Source organism: Mobula birostris, chromosome 2 (assembly GCF_030028105.1).
Source record: "Mobula birostris isolate sMobBir1 chromosome 2, sMobBir1.hap1, whole genome shotgun sequence".
Lineage (NCBI taxonomy): Eukaryota > Metazoa > Chordata > Chondrichthyes > Myliobatiformes > Myliobatidae > Mobula > Mobula birostris.
In genome coordinates this window covers 107,309,791-107,326,759 of record NC_092371.1, presented here as the reverse complement: position 1 = coordinate 107,326,759, position 16,969 = coordinate 107,309,791, and the positions used below count along the sequence as shown (strand labels likewise).

Genomic DNA, 16,969 nt, shown 5'->3' with positions numbered 1-16,969 from the left:
GCATGATTACTAATGTAGTGGTAAGTATCATTCATTATAGGAATTCCAACCTAATAAGAAATATTTAAATCTTCATTCAATATCCTTATGCAAACTTGCCTAATAATACAAAAGGTCTTCAGCCACCAATGCTGGTACGAGAATAGATTGTTCCACATCCCTCAGTACTCCAACCTACCAGTCACGGGCTTTAAAATTTTACTAACATTCATAGTATTCTGCAGAAGGATATCTACCATTTTTTTGTGAAAAGACTTTCTTTTTGTTTTTGATCATGAACGGACCTACCTAGAACTTTAGGATTAAGCCTCACACATCAAAGTTGCTGGTGAGTGCAGCAGGCCAGGCAGCATCTCTAGGAAGAGGTACAGACGACGTTTCGGGCCGAGATCCTTCGTCAGGACTAAGGGTCTCGGCCCAAAACGTCGACTGTACCTCTTCCTAGAGATGCTGCCTGGCCTGCTGCGTTCACCAGCAACTTTGATGTATGTTGCTTGAATTTCCAGCATCTGCAGATTTCCTCGTGTTTGCATTTTAGGATTAAGCCTTCTTGTTTAGCATTATCTAATTCTTCTCTTTTTTCCACTCTTTTATCACTTTAGCCATATTGATTGAATAAGTTCCTGAAAGAAAAATTGCACCAGAAGAAAATTAAAGGAGTGCCACTATCATTAGCTTCCTTCCTTCCTGTGGAATAGGCCATTCAACCCATTGAATTCATACTTGCTGCAGGCAGAGCAAAAACTTCAGTTCTAAGGCCCCTTCACTTATTACCCTGTAACCTTAAAGCTTATTCTCTCATCCATGCCCATCAACACCCCCCACCCCCATTTGATATTTCTTTTAATCAATTAAATATACTAAAGGATAATTTACTACCACTATCACTTTGGAATGTTGGAGGCAACTGGAGCACCTGACGGAAACCCAAATGGTCACAAAGTCCGCATGGACAAAACCTGAGGTCAGCATCAAACCAAAAATTGTGGGGCAATTAGGCTCCCAGGAATGGACTACAAAATCTAAGGTTAATTCATAATAAATCTCAAAGGGACATCATTGTTAATTTGTTTCAAATTTAATGTGGGAGATCAGCCATGACGTAATGTAAATCATTTTGCAAAGTTACCTCAGAAAAAGATGAACCATGCTTCACTCATCTATATTTTATATATTATGAGTGTTCAGTTACTTTACTTACGTCTTTTATCCACAGATTTTAAACTGATGCATAAAGACGAATTTAAAATACATTCTATTGTCAATCTGGCTTCTAATATCTAACAGGTACAAACACACAATACATGCCAATTTTAACTATCTTCCTCAGTTTCGGGAGGCTGGTTTCTAAACAATCATGATACAATGACTGTACAGCACATCATTGCCTGGCTCAATTCATATGACAAACTGCATTGGAAAAAAGCAGGAGAGAGACAGATATCTCAAAAAGGAAACTTCTATGAAAAAACACAATTTGCAAGCCAAAACCTAATGCATAAAACTTGCAAGCAAATAGTATCAGTCACCAACCTTTACAATACATAAAGCCACTGAACAAATCAATGTTAATTTATAAATAAACATAAAATGAATTATTTAAATGGCTTATTCAGCTATAAAACATCTACTTTATCAAGCAGCTTTGAAGAACAAAACTACAAATGGAAGAATTTCATCTCCGTGCAAAATTCCATGAAGACACATTAACAAGTTATTTAATTTTCAAGCCGCATCAAGCAATTGCAATTTTTTTTAAACTTTCTGACTTTAACTGCATTTGTTAACTAATACACAAATAAAGCAGATTTGTGTATTAGTTAACTACAAATGGAAGAATTTCATCTCCGTGCAAAATTCCATGAAGACACATTAACAAGTTATTTAATTTTCAAGCCGCATCAAGCAATTGCAATTTTTTTTAAACTTTCTGACTTTAACTGCATTTGTTAACTAATACACAAATAAAGCAGATTTACCTATTTTCCTCAGATCAATTACTCAGATCGTAAAAAAGCATCTACTATTAAATATTAAACAACTATTAAATGTTATTTAATGCATCTTCCAAATTATTTTTACTGTCCTGTATATCAATAATAATCATGGACTATTTCCATTCACAATCAAGAAAAAATATTCATATTACTACATTAAAATTATCTCACTAAATTAATTAATTCATTCATTTATTTATTGAGTTGCAGCATGGAATAAGACCTTTCGGCCCTTCAAGCCATGCCACCCAGCAATGCCCCGATTTACCCTAGTCTAATCACAGGACAATTCACAATGACCAGTCAACCTACCGACCGCTAAGTCCTTGGACTGTGGGAGGAAACTGGAGCACCCGGAGGAAACCCATGCGGTCACAGGGAGGGCATGCAAACATCTTTCAGACAGTGATGGGAATGACTTTGGTGCTCATCATATACTTCAAATACTTGGAGTTTTCTAACTATTACCCGAGGAACACTTCGGAAATAACACCTGAAGTGGTTGCTTGCCTGACAAAAAAACATAAATATATTGAACCTTAGAGTCATTTCACACAGGCAAATTTAAGAAATTTAGTAGTCCAAAAAGCAAGAAGTGTACTTCAAAGCTTCATGAAGTGCCTTGTAACAAATAGTGCATGAATTGCTTCTCTTGTTTATAATGAATAAAGATGACAGATTGCTATTCTTTCTAATCTACCTTAAGATAGAAGTTAATACTAAAACAGACCAACACTTGGATCTAGTTTTATTTATCTCATCAATAAATCATTATTTCTAATAAACAGAGTTGCTATTTAAGATATGCATAATGGAGTCTAGTTTAGATAACAAATCTACACAATGAACTATGACCCCTTGAAAGCTGTGGTAATAAGATATCTCAAATCAGTTCTTCATTGAACAAGTGTTGCATGAGTTGAACACTTTTTTTAAATGTTGCTTAAATCTGTTCAATTTATACATAGGAGATGTGAGGAGCAATGGCCTGTGCTGAATAATAAAGAAAATGATTTTTGTAGCATTTTCTCTCTTCTGAAAATGTAATATCAGTGTGAGGTTTTAGTGTTAAAGAATTCAAAACTACCTTGCAAAGCACCACATTTACAAGAGCAGAGCCTATTTACTTGAGATATGGGATGAACAGGCACACTTGGCAAATCAATCAACACTTTCAAAGGAAGGGGGGGAAAAAGAATATTGTACCAAAAAAGTTAGATTTTATATAAAATAAACACCTTTGAGTTGTTTCTTGCTCAGCTAGCTGAAACCAGGGGAAGCTGAGCTATGAAAGCAGGACCAAAGCTTAGTTAAAGATAGACAAGCCGGTCAGTGAATTGGAATTCAGCAATGCCCACTGGAAGCACATTTACATGAGCACGTCAAAAGGACAGTATTAGATATTATCTTCTGAAACTGAAAATTGCCTCGTCACTCATTGCCTGAGCTCACACTTGCAGAAGGCCTCTTTGGAAGAATTCTGCAAAGTATTGAACTTTGGACACCTCTTCCTCTTCCCTACAGGAATCCATGTGACTGCTTTATAGTAGATGTGCTTGGAAAGCAAAAAACAGAACAAGTAAGTTAGGCTGTTTTCTCCTTGTTAATCCAGTGACCATATGGGCTCAGCATCAATGCGTTACTTCATCACTGACTAAGGATCCACTAAGAATCCTTCTATATAATTTGCTTACTTATTATTTAAAAACTAGAAAACAACCAATAATGCTTTTTTATAGAAAGCTGAGAATTTTTAAGTTTTACAATGAACATTAGACAAAATCTCAAGCAAAGTTTAACAACGTTTACTTAAGTGCTTAAATTTTGATCCTTATTGACAGAAGAATCTTATTGACAATGTTTCAATAAGGCACTAATACCAGCTATCGGTTTGAACAGAATTACGTGTCTTCGATTTGAAATGTCATAAAGGTTAAAGGCATTTGATATTCAAATTAAAAATAAGAACAAACTGTGCCATTCCAAATCACATTTAAGTACACTGACCGATTATGTTTATTGAAATTCATCATAACTGAGAAAGAAAGTTAGTTTTGCTCGAAGGGTCTTGCATCTGTTTCTCTTTCTATAGATGCTGACTGACCTGCCAAGCAGTTTCTGTTTTTATTTCAGATTTCCAACACCTACAGTCTTTTTACCATGTTTCAAATGTTTAATGATGTTTATTTTTACAGCATAAAATGAATTTCCTCTCAATTTGAATGTTTTCTTCCTTCAATGACTCTGAATACTCCACAAATTCATTCACCTAACTAATATTATGGTGGACTTAACTCCATTAAACAATTCACTTTTATTCATTCTGATCTCCAGTCATAAGATAACATTTTGCATAGCTCTCCTTCCTGAGTGTTTCCTCTTTTGAAATCAAAAATTCTCTTTCAATTGTTAACTTAGAATCTGCATAACACTTTCTCATTTAGCTCTTCCCTTCTCCTTCAAACAGGCTTTTTGACATGCAATCTAGACATTGTTTAATCTCTTTTTATTTAATTTGTCCCTGCAAGTATTATGTACAAGTAATTGGCAATACTTAATTCTCTATGTGATTACAATATATAGGAAAATTTATGTTCAAAATACTAAAATTATTAATTCATTTTAAAACTTTTTATTAATTATTGAAAATCAACAAAAAATACATTAATCATCAACATAACAATATGTACAATAAGAATTAAATTATCAAATAACTGATTAACAAAGCTAAACAATATATCAATAATAAGAAGAAAAAACAAAATGTTAAAACTACCCTTTTGGAAAAAAGAACCCCTACTAACTAAAACAAAAAAAAACCCTACTAACAAAAAAAACGAAAAAAAATCCATTGGGAGCACAACCCCGGAGCTATACGCCATACAAGCTTCCATAAAAGAAAAACATCAATCCGCCAACCAAATCCATTTAAACAAGAATCAGAAGAGAACCATCTTAATTAACTCAAATCAAATGATAGTAGCGGGCAAAAGAACCCCACCTTTTCTCAAAGTCAAATCGAGGATCAAAAGTTCGACTTCTAATTTTCTCCAAACTAAGACATAACATCACCTGAGAGAACCATTGTATCAAAGTGGGAGCAGAGGCATCTTTCTATTTCAACAAAATAGCCCTTCTGGCCAATAATGTGACAAATGCAATTACATGTTGGTCTGATATAGAAATACCATGAATATATTGAGGGATTATACCGAGCAAATCTGTCAATTTATTAGGTTGTAAATTAATTATCACTATGTTGTGCAATAAAATGGGTATCAGTCTTATTACTCCAAAAACTAATCTACCCAGAAATAAGTATTTGGTATTTGTGAACATATCATTTCCATGCAAATTTAACTAGAACTTTCTGTAACCAATCCTACCTGCCAGTACTCAACCCAATCACCAATGTTCACTCATGATCATCATAGCAGGAACAGCTAAGGCCAAGCATGCCCTATTCTATTCTCCAGATATAGCTCTTCACAAACAGGGGTTTGCAAAGTGTAACAGGTCTTTCAGCCCATGTGTCTTTTAGGGCTGATCATTTCATATAAGCAGAGTCTTCTGGTCTCCATTTCTAACATTCATGAAATTGAACTGTTTGTTGATTTTTCTCTTGCTCTCTCAGCAAACAATGTGCCCCAAATCTGAGACCAGATATCCCACTAGAAGATGGAAAACAAATCTGCCTCTAGGTTTCTCAGCTGTATATGGACCTGCTAAGCCACTGGTAAGTCAGCTTTACCAACATATTTAGATTTTACATTTCATCTTCTTGCAATTCATTCCACATTTGTTTAACAAAATGAACACTCCAGTAACATGGAGCTTCAAGTTGGACCCAGATTTAGGGGCAGAGAGCAGGAAGAGATATTGAATGTTGATATATTTTTGCCCATGATGGAAAATATCACAATGATCGTGATAAAAATCTTTCACAATTGTAATTCTTTCTGGAAGCTAACTTTTTAAATTATTAATAAAATACACATATTAAAGTGAATGACTGAAGCTATCATTCCAATGATTGCTGATCTACAACTGCTCCTGGTTCTACTGTGGTACAAAAGACCATTCTGCTCAATAGGTCAATGCCAGTTTCCAATAGTCCCATCTGTCCCATTCCCCTTCCAAAGTAATGTTGCTACTTATTTGCTCTCTCTTTCTCATCAATTCCTCTATGGTTCTTTTGCCACTTATCCACGCTAGACATAATTTACAGAAGTCACCTAACCTAAGAGTACATCTTTTAGAATATGGGAAGGAACTGCAGCACTGGATGAAAACCCTACTCATGCTAACTTCCACAGAGCCAGTATCCACAGTCAGAATCAAACCAGAATTCCTGGTGCAGAAGGCACTTTATCTTTGTTTTCAAATTATCTCCATACCCTAACCTTCCTCTGTTTCTATATCTCTTTTAACCTTACAACTCTTGAAAACTTTGTACCCTTGCCATCCATCATTCTCAGTTTTAGCTGCTCTACCACAGATGAGGTACATGTGACAATACTAAACCAATAAGAAACTTCAGCTTTTAGCTTTCATTTTCCCTCTATATAGCTCTCCATTTCACTTCCTCCTCACCCAGCTCAGGCTATTCTTTAAAATCAATCACTTTGACAACGCTTTAGATCACCTGCCATATCATCTCCTAAAGTTACCTTTTCTCAAGGCTTTAAGGTCCTATGAAAATGTTTTGGAGATTTGATCCTATTAAAGATGCTACATGGGTAGAAATCACCATTTGTATATGATGCAAAACAAATTCTTTCCCCAATTTTCATCACAATACGAAATGCTTCGTTAATAATCTTATAGAGGAAATGGGCTGTAATATCAAATTAAGTTTAAACCGTGCATATCTCAAGAAGTCAATTACTCATTGGTACATCGTAACCAAGAATATTTTGCCCCATTTGCATACAAAAACTACCCATTGTCACCGAAATCTTTAACATTAAGGTGTGATGTATAAGTTATGTGTCATTCAGTCTTGAGAGAAAAAGTTAACTGAATGGGAAAAGACTCATTGTGAGGAACGGAATAACTCATTTTTAACTATTTTTCTTTTACAAGTCATGCTAACCATTAAATTGCTTTTAGTAGGCAATTTATAAACGTTACTATTGTGACTAATCTTGTCAAATACTACTGTTAAGCATTTAAGATGTTAAAATGATAATTAAGCATTTTCAACATGAAAATTATTAACATTCTAAATTAACTAAACAATTTTTATTATAAATCAGATTACCAGTTCAAGAACTAAAGCTACAAACTACATCAATTTAAGAGGCATTAATATATTTACAGAAAAAAATAACGTGCAAATACTCAATGAAAATGGGCTTTTAAATCACTTTATAACAGAAACAGCTCCAAATGTCTTATCAGCAAGGGAGCTAGCTTTATCCAGTTTATCTCATTAAAGGGGACTGACAATTTAGTTGGATGGGAAGCCAAATGCCTAGATCTTCAAAGAATAATAGTGTCAACCAGATCCAATCCAGGATCAGTTAAACATACTTTCTAAAACAATTGGCATGCCCAAATGTTTGAAACCTTAAGAATTGATTTTCTAAGAGGTTGATATACAACATACTTTGTATAAAATACTTTAAATCAAAAGAATTTAGAGCAGCAGCACATTTTTCTGCTGTGTTTTACAATAAAGGTTGCTTCATATTTAAGAATGCATCTACTTTCAAGTCCTTGACCTGTGTCTACATGCAACAAAGTTAATTTCTTTATTGAAGCAGTAATCTCTAAGAAGAACAAGATTTAAATGGAGACAAATTAACTCTAATTTGGATTTTTTTAACAATATTGTCAAATAAAAGGTTCTAAAACAGATGAGGCACTTACATGATTTCCTTCAAAAGAGAAAAAAGAACAATTTTGTGGAATAAAACAATGACTAATGTGAACTTTGTACACATCTGTGAGTTATCCACAAACTAAACTTTCTGTCTAGGAAGCTATCCTACTGCATTTTTAGACAGTGACTCAAAACCCTACTTTTAAAGTTGTCAAATTGACCACCAGCTTTATTAGAAATGATGGTGCATCTTGAAAGATTACTTTAATCATGGTCTCCAAGAACATTTAAAATTAGATGTTGCTATTTACATTTTTTTTATTTTGGATGGTACTTTACTTTTTAAATTATTTTTCCATCTATTTTCCCAAAATTTTCAAAAGAATTATTTGTAGATCACACAGACACACACACACACACACACACACACAATTTCTTTAACCTTATTGCACCAAATATCTTTTGCAGCACTTAAAGCTAAGAATAAGGTATATGAAAGGGACAAAAACATGCTAAGATAAAAATAATTTTGTGCAATTTCCTCCTGCAGTAATCCTCATAAAATTTGTTATCCTATTAACATAAAATGAACACTTTTTGATACCGCTAAATTTATCAATTTACATTTTTAGAACCTCAGCAAATCTCATAGCTTCAAACAATTCACTGGCTGCTCAGACAACAGCTACCAGACTCTTGCTGCAGAACATGGGACTGTAAAGCCGGCTGTGGAGGTCTAAATATTAAACTGTGATTTATAGTTTCCCATGGTTTATTTCACACAAACCAGAACAGGATTACCGTTCCCAACAAAATAAAACAAAAACAAAAACAAAAATTGCCCATGATAGTATTTTTACAATACATTCAACCATCTTCTTGAAATATTTAACCCAATTGAAATCAACACTTCAGGCTCACATTCCTAATTCCTCTACATCTTTTTTTTGTTATTCCACCCATAACCGATCTCATAATGCCACATATATGCCATCACAAAATTTTAAATAAATCAATAATATTCTGTTCTTCATTTAGGTAAATCAAAAAGATCGAAATGTCATCGTTCCGATTAATTCAACGCAAATCATTTAACTATACAACACAAGACTTACAATCAACCGTGTTTATTTTAAGAGTGATAGTCTCACACCTCTTTTACCTTTTAGAAATTCAAATCATTTCCATATATCTTAGAATCTAAAGTAGTCACATTCAAGATTTCAAATTCAAATAAAATCAAAATCATAATTTGAAGCTAGGAGCTGCAGCCATAAAAATTAGTGATTTCATATTAATTATATTACATTGTGATAATTGTACTATGCAGATCTATATGATCTGAGATGCTTCAATGTAAGACTTCAAAATGGACAAGGTACTTGCATATTCACATTCTCCAAGAGGACCACAATTCTCAAGACTTAATACAACAAATTCAAAACTTCTACAGCAGTGGAAGAAAATTATCGGAAAGGTCTCTCCCCTGACACCTCATAAATCATCTTTAGCAGTCTGAGAGAGATTATAAAAATAAGAAACCATTAAAATCTTTTTTTTTCTCCAGTTTAACTACTACACACATTAGGACTATGTTATTTTTAGCCAAATCAAATTTAAACATCTCCCAGGAAACCCTCAGTATTTCACACTTAAATTATCAAGTCCGCATTTCTTCTGGAATAAATATTAGTATTTAATACTTAAGATATCATAGTTCCTCTTGCAACACAAAGAATATAAATAATAAATTTAAAATGTGATAAGCATATGTAAGAGGTTACATAAATACCATCAGGTTATATAAATACTGATGTTAATAAAATGTGTTCATTGTTCAAATTATTAAGAGTCATTATGCTTCATATGTTTGATTATATATTTACAATTAATTGTGCTGTCATTTCTAAATGGGTCTTAATTACCAGTCTTAGCAGCTACCACCAGTGTCAATGAAATACACTTCATAAATTTGAAAGCTCTAAATTTCACTTTCTTGGCCTTACAAAGCAGATTTCTGCTATGACCAAAGTAAGCTGCTGATTGAAAGATTAGGTGGTTGGGCATAGCAGGGAGGTAGAAGGAAAGAAAACTGTTTTAATAGTCCCAATCTTAATCCTGGTTCAATATCCCTGCTGGACTTTGCACTTGTACCATCAAGGGAGGAATGAGTGGATTTGGCTATGATAGTTGGTTGTGATGCCTTGCACATTCAGGTAGTCTGTTATAAGACTCATTGATTATGGTAAGTGAATCCATATCATTGGAAGGACTTCAGGAAGAAGATGTGAATGAGGAAAAGCTGAAAACTTCAGAAGTACATTCACATAATAAATGACATAACTTAAAGTGAAATTTGAATTCTGTTTTGAACTACTCCCTTTTAGATTTTAAACCCCCTTATAGATTACAATACCACTTGCCTTGATTTTTCATGTATTGACTGCAATGTCTCTACTGTTTGGAGATATTTTCATACTCTTTTAGATATTAGCAGCATTCAAAAAATACATTCAAGGATGAAGTGAGCATATATAAATATTTCAAATAACAATAAAGGGGATACTTTGGCAAGTTGCAAATAGACATCACTGAATGTCTGCGTACCTTGGAGTTGTGTTTGTGTGAACTTGTTCAACACATATACTTTTGTCAACAAAAAATAAACAAGCCTCCTTAAAAGAAACAAACAAGCCAATAGGTAAGAGACAGCGACCATCAAAATTAACAACTCCAGACCTCAGAAATAAAACAAATACGAACTTTGAACCTTCCTCATTTCATTCACACAACTTTAGGGTAAACAAACGAATGTAAAGCAAATTTACATGAAATAGTTGAAACTAATTTGTGTTTGACTGAGATATATGGAGCCTTTGAAAGAAATGCACATAATATTTGGCAGCAGGTGCTCTGTTGCATCATAATAAGCAGAAATTATAGTTTTCTGGCTGTTTGACTTATTAAATTGTTTATTTCTTTCAAGTTACAACTAACTTGCTGAACATTTGAATATTAAAACATAGATTGGCTTTTAGGTGACTTTTGGTTCAATTTTTGATCTCTTGCTACTATTTAAAGCAGATTACAGAGCAATTAACTCTAATAATCCATGTTTCATTTCCTCCATCAGTTTCAAGAAAGATGAAGCAGAGGTTGTAGGTTTATTGGGTCTTGTGCAAGGCAGCTACACAAAAAAGTGTGAATCCAAGGAATATTTAAATTCCATGAAGAAACATTGTATTCACCTTTCCAAAATTCAGATTACATTTCTTAAAAGTACATCCTCCATGATTTTTCAAGTGAAGTCAATAAAATACATTCCAGAAAAACATATTTCTTAAACAATCTGATCTTTAAATCTCCACATTGTAGAATAAATTTCAGATGACATACAATGGCAGCTCAATATAACCTTAACGAAAATTAAGAACAAGATGCAAGTTTCCTTTAATTTGTTAAATTGAACATCTAAATAAATTTATAGGCGACTGCCTTAATTAAAAATTTGAAAATATCATCCAACCAGTGAAGAGGACGAAGCTAACACGACATTTGTAATTTTAGTTTGCTAAAAACGGGTGCAAAAAGCTTCATTTAAATCCTCTGCAGGGCAAATGGACGGAAACAAAACGCTCAAAATCACCCTGACAGCTTAACTAAAAGGGGCAATAACCACGTGGAAACCCCATTTCCTCCTTTTTCCTCTACAATCACGATTGCAATTATTACAAGCGCGATTTGTTGTCTTGCAAACCACGGGCGCTTCATTCAAACGTAGGTCAAGCTGTGAAAACACGCTGTGATTCAGTCACACTGGACAAAAGTTCTCCCCCAACACCCCCCCTCAAAAAAACCTAATTTTATGCAATACGATTAGACTGAGGAGGAAATCTTAAACGACGGTGCTCGCCCGAAAACATTTATTTTCTCCTCTCTATGCCTTATGCTTGTTTTATGGACGAATTCTCTGTACTCGTCCATAAAGCAATCTTACGAGGTCGTAAACCCATACTTAACGACCCAAGGAAGGTTTACACACTTACACACAGATGGAAACATGGGGTCATCAATTGTTGAGGATGGAGACCGATGAATTGAATTCAACCATGGAAAAGGGCAATACCGGGGACAGGGCTTAGAGACCCATTCACTTCCAAAATTTATTTCGATCTCTTCCCTGGTTACAATGGGAGGTCGCCGACTCTCCGTGTATGTGCACGTTCTATATGTGCTCATCATTCTGTACAAGCAATTGCGTGCACCATAAAAAAACAATCGCCGTTGCAACAGTGGGACAGACATTTCACGCAGTGCACATAACGATCTACAATTATCGATAATCCAAGTTCCCTTTCATAAACTAATTGTTCTTCTCAAAGGCATCCGAGTAGAGACATCGTACAACAAAACGACCAGGAGTAGCAGCAAGGTATCTACAACAATCAAGGATCCGAGAATGGAATAAACATTGGGAAAGTATATAAAGTCGTTCTCAAGTCGACTGCATATAGCTAGCTACCTATCCCGTACAACACATTCACCCAACCATGAGACCAGCATTTCTGCGTTTCACCTTTGACCTCGCCAAGCAGTTCGTTATTTTGATATTTGTACCGGCAGAGAATGCCAATTGCGTGCGGGTGCGATTTCTTTTAAGCGTAATTCATTCACCAACTGACTCCATCTATCTCATTTAAAGCATAATACCAGTATTCGCAGTGCACAGTGAAAGCCAATTTATGCAAAGGTGTCCTGGCATTCTATCATAAAGGAAGTCTAGAGAACTTACTTCCAGAATTAAACCACAATACTGGCGAAAGCAAAAGCAAAATCATTGTACATATCAAAAGAGTACCCGATAGCACCGGCGTTCTAAATCAAACAATTCAACTGCAACTTCGTGTGGAGAAGCATTTTTTTTACAGTTGAGGTTTAACGACCCAACCCCATCCAAAAGTCAAATATTCTTTATGAATGAAACTTGAATTGTGCAAACTTACTTGGTGTACGAAAACATCGACAGGCGTTTCCAAGGGGTTCCCTTCCCGAGATGTCATAGAGATAAATCCGAATCCCATTCTAACGTTGAACCACTTACAGTGGCCTGCTCCCTGATGAACCTGAGTCTCTTCTTTTTCAGCCAATTTTCTTTTTTCGTCTCCACCACCTTTACCCGCCCCTCCTGGACAATTGCAAAGGCACACACACACGCACACAAGGTTGGGGAGGAAAGGGGGTAAATAAACAAAAATTCAATTGATCTGACGGACAAGCGTGGAGATAATTAGCAAAGTGCATTCATTTTTTTTAAAAAAAATGTAGGCTTCTGAGAAAAAGGCACCGCGTCAACATGGTCATTGGCTACAGCATATTTGGCAAAGCCAATGTAATATCGATTTTGACCCATGTGCAATGCCAGAATTCCTTTCCCACTACTTCGTGTCTGAGGCCGCGAATTAAGTTAGCAAACCGTACGTAACCGGAATACGGCTGGTTTAAAACCGATCCCATCTCCTGCACAAATCCGTGTCACACAAGCCCGGCTTTTTCTTTCCCTCCTCTCGTTTCGCAAGTCGTGATCAACATTCACCAGCGTTAATCGCAGTGGGTTTTTTTTAAGTGTATAGTGCTCCGCTAGATAAGGCGCGTATTAACCGAAAAGAACTCCCGTAGCATCCGGCATGCGTTAACTGTACTCCTTTCAAACTTAAGGGGCAGGTGTACCACAAACTGAGGAAGGGGAGGAGGCGGAGAGAGACTGTGCTTAATCGGACACAAACAGTCCGCACAAAAGCTCTTAGAGACCCTTTGAAGTTCTGAATAAATGGGAGGGGGCGGGTACATACATTTAGAAGATCTACAACAATAGGTTTGGTAACGCTCCCTGTGCGATCTCCTAAAAATCTGCCAAAAAAAAGGTTCTTTTTTCCCTAAACAACAGCAGAGAGAGAGAGAGAGAGAGAAAAAGTAACCTTCGGCCATATTGTCACACAGGCCCCAGTGTCCAAACCCGCCCGATAAGTACTTTTTCCTCGGAATGGGAAATCTTCTGCATCAATCTAGCGTCATAGAATTCAGGGATCGAAAATTTAGCAATCACCAATGTTCGCATGGTCTAACGTGCTTTCCCTCGTTAGTTCCCCCCCCCCAACCCCCACCTTCTTCCCTTCCTGGCTCTGGCACACACGTGACTCGTCAATTGCATGCTTTCTTGCCGCTAATTACACATCGCAGTCTTGGAGAAACAGAACAGAGCCAATCGGCCTCTCCTCTAACCTGTCACCGCAATAATCGATGATGAACCCCCCCCCCAAATAAAACCTCCCAGATTTTTTATGCAGCTAATTTGTCCGACATTTTTGATGAACGTGTCAATTCGGTATACTTAATGCGACAGGATCTCTCTCCTGTTTTAGGAAGCATCAACCTTGGCAACATTATAAATAAACCTAGCCACAAATTAACTAATATGACAAACACGATTATTATATCATTCAATAATGCTATGTCAGTTCGCACCGAAACACCATTGGTAAGATCCTGGATTAAATATAGAAGTTTCGTGAATGTAATATTCTAATGTTTGAATAGTGGAAGAGCAGATTTCTAAACTAGGCGAAAGAGCCTCGCACATTTGACTAGGTATTGTTTAATACGTATAAAATCTATATTGCCGATAGTTATCAATAGGCACGATCCGGGAACAACTGGTATGTGTATCCCCTAAGCAAGGTGGGATCATCTGAGACATCATTTGTAAATTATTTTTAAACTATAAAATGGTTTATCAGTCACGCAAACCAAATGTGATACATTTATTTTGGTAAGGGGATGTCTATAATGGGCACAAGAACAAATAACGCGGTGCCTTTTCCAAGCTTTTGTTGATTGTTAAGTGCAAGTGGATAGGGAAACAACTAAGTTTGAAAACATATATTTCAACTCGAAAGATGATTAGTCTTCTCCTACATGCGACCTTCCGCCATTTTTTGTTTAAAAAAAAGAAATTCCCTTCAAAACGGTTCAAAGGTCAAAACATTTGCTTCATTACTTCTGTTGTTATTTTGAAATACCTTTACATTGCGAGCTTGAAAGGAAAATGTGCAAAGCTATCCGGAAAAAAAAGGGGGAAAGGCGTGAAGGCGAAATCCGGTTTCTTTGGAAGGTTAGGGGGTTGGGGGCGAGAAAAAGTAACCGATTTACATTGCTTCCACGCATTGTCGATTACCATGCGTTTTGCTTCAAAAACTGGCCTGACGAGTCGGCGCCAACTAGTCTGACCAATTGTAAGGGGCAGTTTGCACTTACGAGGCTTGCTTACTTTTGTAACGGTAATATTCTAACCTCGCCGTGTTAAACATCGCAAAACATCTATTTTGGTATAACATCTACCTTTGTGGCTAAAGTGTGCTGGTCAAGCATTGCAAGCAGTGAGGGTCATTTTATTTAAAGAATGGGGGGAGGGGTGGAGGTTGAGGGAGAAAGAACTACAACCACCAACTAAAGTGGAAGCTCTCAGTCCTGAAATTCCTTTGAAGTCTTCAACCGTAAATTTCCGATAGGTTATTTCAAAAAAGCGCAAGATGAGGTAGAATGCCGACACCAGCCTAAAATGACTGCGCTTGTTGGTTCTGTGCACACTCCCGTCACTTGTCTCCCCAATGTCTTCCGAGTCACTTATGCTCCCAGTTCATTGACAAATTTTAAAACAAACAAGTTGTTTGGTAATACATTTCACCACCGCACAGACTTTCGCAAAAACACGTTTCATGTTGCTGTTATTTTCGAAAGAAAAATGCAAAGCCAATAAATTCCCAACAGCCCATTATCTACGACGAGTATATCTACCTGCCCTCTCATTTAAAAAGTGTGCGAGTACTTATTCATACAAAGAATGCAGAAAATAAACGGAAATTTGTCGATTGGCAGGGTAGCCTGCCAATACGAGATAATGCTGTCTCGTACTTTATTTATGCTCCAGCTAAATGAGCTGGTTGAATCGAAATGCGCGCCTCAGACGGGTTAAGAATACTTTCAAATTCTTGAGATTCTTATCGTCCCCGTTTACAGAGTAAATGGAGAGTTTTACTGTGTGCGCAATTCCTGCCAAAAGCATAAATGGACCCTAATCGTCCCTATACAAATCGATGAAGACAACCGTAACAAGCACAACTGATATATTTCGGTTTCCTCTTTAATACTTAATCCACTCCGCCAAAATGACTGTTTCAGGCTATTCCTCATATTAGAAGAATTAAGATTGGGTCAGCAGTGTGGTCAATGGTGTCAGATGTTTTCTGGAGTCATTCATTTCCTGCGAGAGGACACCAGCCTTTTAAGTCAAACGAAGGTAAAGCTTTGGTAATCTGGGAAACGCACTTCCCAGCTTTAGCCCATTCGAAAAAAATCGAGCACGTTGTTCTTTAGAATAAAAATAATCACCCTAAATACGACAGCCTCGTCCTTTAACGAATACAAACGGTAGCCTGGAGAAGATAATTGACCGCAGCCTTGTTTTTTTCTCCCAGTAAGCACCATGGTGTCTGGTCAAACACAGCCTTTTAGAGTCGCTACAGTCCTCTTCCACCTTCGATAACACTGCCCGTTAAAAACCTTACATTCTGAAACCTCATTGTTGCATTTCCCCCCTTTTCTTCCGCAAGAATGCATTCTATTTTCAAGGAAAGTCTAAGAAGGGCCTCGAGATCATGAACACCCGCTGTTTCATTTAACATCATTTTAATGTATAGTTAAACCTAAAAGCAATTCGTGGGATCAATTTCAGATTAAGTCGCAATAAAACAAGACAACTGGCGTTTCATTGCTTGATTATATACGTTTTCTTTTAATTGCAGAAAGTGGCTACTGTTGTAATGTAGTACACGCACGCGTCAGGTTTTTACAAATAGCAAAATTAAATAATGAGCGGATAATCTGTTTTATTCCATCAGTGGAGGGAGAAATGCTGGTTATATCGGGCAAAACTTTCCTTCAAAATCACTCTGCCGCAGAGAGGTGTAGAGGTTAAGGTTTCTTCAGAAACAATGAATCTGAGACCGTGCAGTACCACCCTTCCTCACCTCCCCCCCCCCCCCCACTTCCAGTCCGTGCTGGTATCCGGGCTTGAACTGTCGACCTGACT

At 36.3% G+C, this 16,969-nt stretch overlaps 1 protein-coding gene across 1 annotated transcript in view; it reads right to left on the bottom strand.

Moving 5' to 3' along the window:
• The window catches only part of LOC140210842 (protein lin-28 homolog B-like), a 228,688-nt gene extending 214,861 nt beyond the window's left edge, over positions 1-13,827 (bottom strand). Inside the window, exons 1-2 of the mRNA XM_072280105.1 lie at positions 13,800-13,827; positions 12,828-13,009 (exon numbers count right to left, since the gene is read on the bottom strand). Coding sequence (XP_072136206.1) covers positions 12,828-13,009; positions 13,800-13,809 — 192 coding nt within the window. The 5' untranslated portion in view covers positions 13,810-13,827. The remainder of the gene's footprint in view (positions 1-12,827; positions 13,010-13,799) is intronic.
• Positions 13,828-16,969: the final 3,142 nt, after the last annotated feature.